This window comes from Limulus polyphemus, unplaced genomic scaffold, assembly GCF_000517525.1.
Source record: "Limulus polyphemus unplaced genomic scaffold, Limulus_polyphemus-2.1.2 Scaffold954, whole genome shotgun sequence".
In the NCBI taxonomy this organism is placed as follows: domain Eukaryota; kingdom Metazoa; phylum Arthropoda; class Merostomata; order Xiphosura; family Limulidae; genus Limulus; species Limulus polyphemus.
In genome coordinates this window covers 108586-111956 of record NW_013666564.1, presented here as the reverse complement: position 1 = coordinate 111956, position 3371 = coordinate 108586, and the positions used below count along the sequence as shown (strand labels likewise).

The 3371-nt window shown below is 29.8% G+C and overlaps 1 protein-coding gene across 1 annotated transcript in view; it reads right to left on the bottom strand.

The window, feature by feature from the left end:
* Window positions 1-3371, bottom strand: part of LOC106461420 (protein tilB homolog) — a 33691-nt gene that overhangs the window by 13516 nt on the left and 16804 nt on the right. The window contains exons 7-9 of the mRNA XM_022388370.1: window positions 1808-1858; window positions 829-888; window positions 260-354 (exon numbers count right to left, since the gene is read on the bottom strand). Coding sequence (XP_022244078.1) covers window positions 260-354; window positions 829-888; window positions 1808-1858 — 206 coding nt within the window. The remainder of the gene's footprint in view (window positions 1-259; window positions 355-828; window positions 889-1807; window positions 1859-3371) is intronic.

Here is a 3371-nt window from a genome sequence, read left to right as displayed (position 1 = left end):
AAGAGAGCGTGAGAATTGTCACGTGATCTCGATGACGCAACAATATGTTATTTTATTCTTGCTATTACTTCTGCTTTATAGTTTTCTTGTCTGCTGTCACAATGTTTGCATTTCACGCATACATCATATCATCCAACCTTATGCTAGCAACTGAAACTAGGATAAATATGACTTTCAGTAATTCTTCCAGTGTATATGAAGGAAAATATAGCGTATACACATATATATATACACACAAACACACATGTATGGTACATACTTTTCTTCATCGTCTTCATTCAGTGTAATCTCACTTTCTTCAGTGACAGTTGCCTCTTTGTCACAGTGATCTTTATGCTTCAATTCTTTATCATTCTGTTATACAGAAGTAAATAATCACGAGTTAAAAACGTTTAATTTTAGATATTTTATTATTTCAGAGTCTGAATGTTTAAAGATCTTTGAGAGCTTAGATACAGTTATGGTATATTCAAGTGGACTTGAATGAACCCACATTATAGCTTTTATCTTTATGTCTGTAAAAATAACACTAAATGTATGCATGTAAGTCAAACAACAGTTCATTGTAATGTATTTTCAGATTTAAAAGTCCAAATTTCAAAGCATTTTGAAGGTATTCTAGTAACAACAAACAAAGCTTTAAAATTTTTGTCTGCCATCTTGGCAGCTATATATCACTTTTATATAAGTTAATTATAGTACAATTATTAAGTTCAAGTATATTATTTCAAGTTAAATATTGAGCTTCTTTTACTATTTTTTTCAAGAACTTCAACAAACTTAATAGTAAAATAAGGCATGTATAATTAATTAAAACAAAAACCTTACCTGTTTTGTTTCATTTTCTTTTTGTTGTTGTAAAATGTTATTTCTTGTTCTGCTGTACACCTGAGGATAGAGAGGCAGAAAAAAAAATATGCTTCAACTACTACTAATCCTACTAAAATATTAATTAAAAATACAACATTTAGAAAGAGATTTAAATATGAGTAACAGTAATGCAAAATAAATGATGCCAATGACAAGCATTGACAGAGCTGCTAAAACGCACACACATACATACAGAAAAAATAATTAAACTTCTTATCCGGAAAAAAAGACCAAAATAACTATAGGGTTTTTTGAAAGAAATAAAAATTGTTACAAATATTGCAGTAGTGATCCTGTTGTGTGAAATGTTTCAGTATTCATTGTTTTCTAATAATATTTACTTTTCTAAGTGGAGAATGTTTGTTTAGTGTGTCAGGTTACAGATTGGAAGGCCCAAGTTTTAAGCTACAATATGATGAACACACTCTGTACTTTCAATTCAGGGGATTATAACTGTGACAGTCAATCTTGCTACTTGGGTAAGAGTGATCACACCGACATAAGGTTTGTTCACTGATTGTTCTACCCTGTATCAGTAATTCTAAATTAGAGATGGCTGTGCCTGAATCTTTGAGATCTCTCATCTAGCCGTTTAGCCCATGCATCACATCAGATGCAGCCCATAATTAAAATAATAAACATAATTCTAATCGAATGACCATTCATTTGAATATATATATTAAGACTGAACATTAATATACATATATATACCACAATTGTCAATTTTTGGAAGATTTAAGTTACAGACAATATTTAGACTATTTTTTTGCTATATTAATGTTATTTCTTCAATAAAATGATTTAAAACTATTTGCTTCAATTTCAATGCAACAAATAAACTTTTTGCATGGGTTTATAGTTATGTTATTTCGTTCATTTTAGATCTATCTACACTATTCTAAGGATTTCACTCACATCTTATGTGATTAAATCTTACCTGCACAGCTTTAATCCTTTCCGATCTTTCAATTGCTCTACCATCTAAATACTATAAAGGAACAAGAAAAAAAACAATATATCTGTGTTTTGAGTTGGAGTTATGACACGCTCTTTTGTCATAGCTAAAGAAGAATAAAAAATAATGCTATACAAGTTGTTCGGAATTGAAGACCATTAAACTCAAATTATTACAACTGATATTAAGTTCCACACACAGCAAGCACTTGGATACAAAATAAATCCGGTACGAATATAGCTAATTAACTATACTGTTTTTACTTATAAAGATTAGAATGCATAGGTTCATCAGTTGGGTACTCTTGCTGTTTCTTTGGCCGTAAACCTATAATATCTCACGAGGTTCGGCCACCTTAGAAGATTTAGGCTAATTAATCCTAAATACATATACTAAACTAAAAATGCAAAATAGTTTCTATAACAAAAGTATGATGATAATAATAACAAAGTTGGATATATTAAACATTATATTCAATACTTTTGATCAAAGCAATGGTAAATAAAGAGTAGAATATACTTTATTTAGACTAATTGTTATCTTCAAAAAATAAAAAATCTGTCGCAGATTTAACGTTTGTCGAACATCTTAACATCGGTATAACAGTGTAAGATAAAAATTTACACCAATCCAGCTTAATAATGTCTTGTGACCTATGAACATCCGTTAAATTACTCCGACAGTGTAACTTTAGTGGTGTCTAACATCTGAGATAACACGTGCTATTGTTTAGTTGCAGAGCCATGTAGCAGGATATGACCAATAACAAAATCAAAAACTAATGTTTATGAAGATGCAAAATAAGAAATTAAATGAATACCTGTATCGTAAAATAAATAGCTAGAATGTTGGTACTATTAATTAAAACATTACCATGTTAAGTGTAATAAACAGAAAATTAATATATTAAACATACTACGTGGAATATCTAACACAACTAATCAGACCTTAAGTAACCAAACTCTGTCGCCTAACAAAACACAGAGAAACAGGAAGTATTAATAAATACAAGTCCTCAGTAATTGCCAAAACGTAACCAAAAACTACCCGCGATAAAATTATATAAAGTTTAAGAAGAAGAAGAAAAGGAAGTTACAATAATGATAAATACAATTAAAATAATTAGCAAGTACTAATGTAACTTAACTAATAACGTAATGTTATATTATATATAGAATTGTTATGTAGTCTGTATTAACAATATATAGCAAGAACTTAAATTATTGAAGTTAAAATAAATTTAGTCAATGCACTACAACGGTTTAATATTGTTACGACAGCGGAAGTCACGTGACTCTAGTAACACGTCATGAGATTCAAGAACGATCATGTCCGTTAGTGACAACTCTAGTCTTCTCTATGCGTCCTCTATTTTTGTATATATAAGCCAGCAAAAGAAGTGACGGCATGAATAATTACAGATTGAAGAGATAGAGACAGATAATCGAGTCAAGTCGTAAGTAAAGTGCGTGAATCGTTGTGAATTATAGCGTATGTTGAAGTTAAAGTGACTGTGGAAATTAAGTATATTGCAAAGTTGTATTGA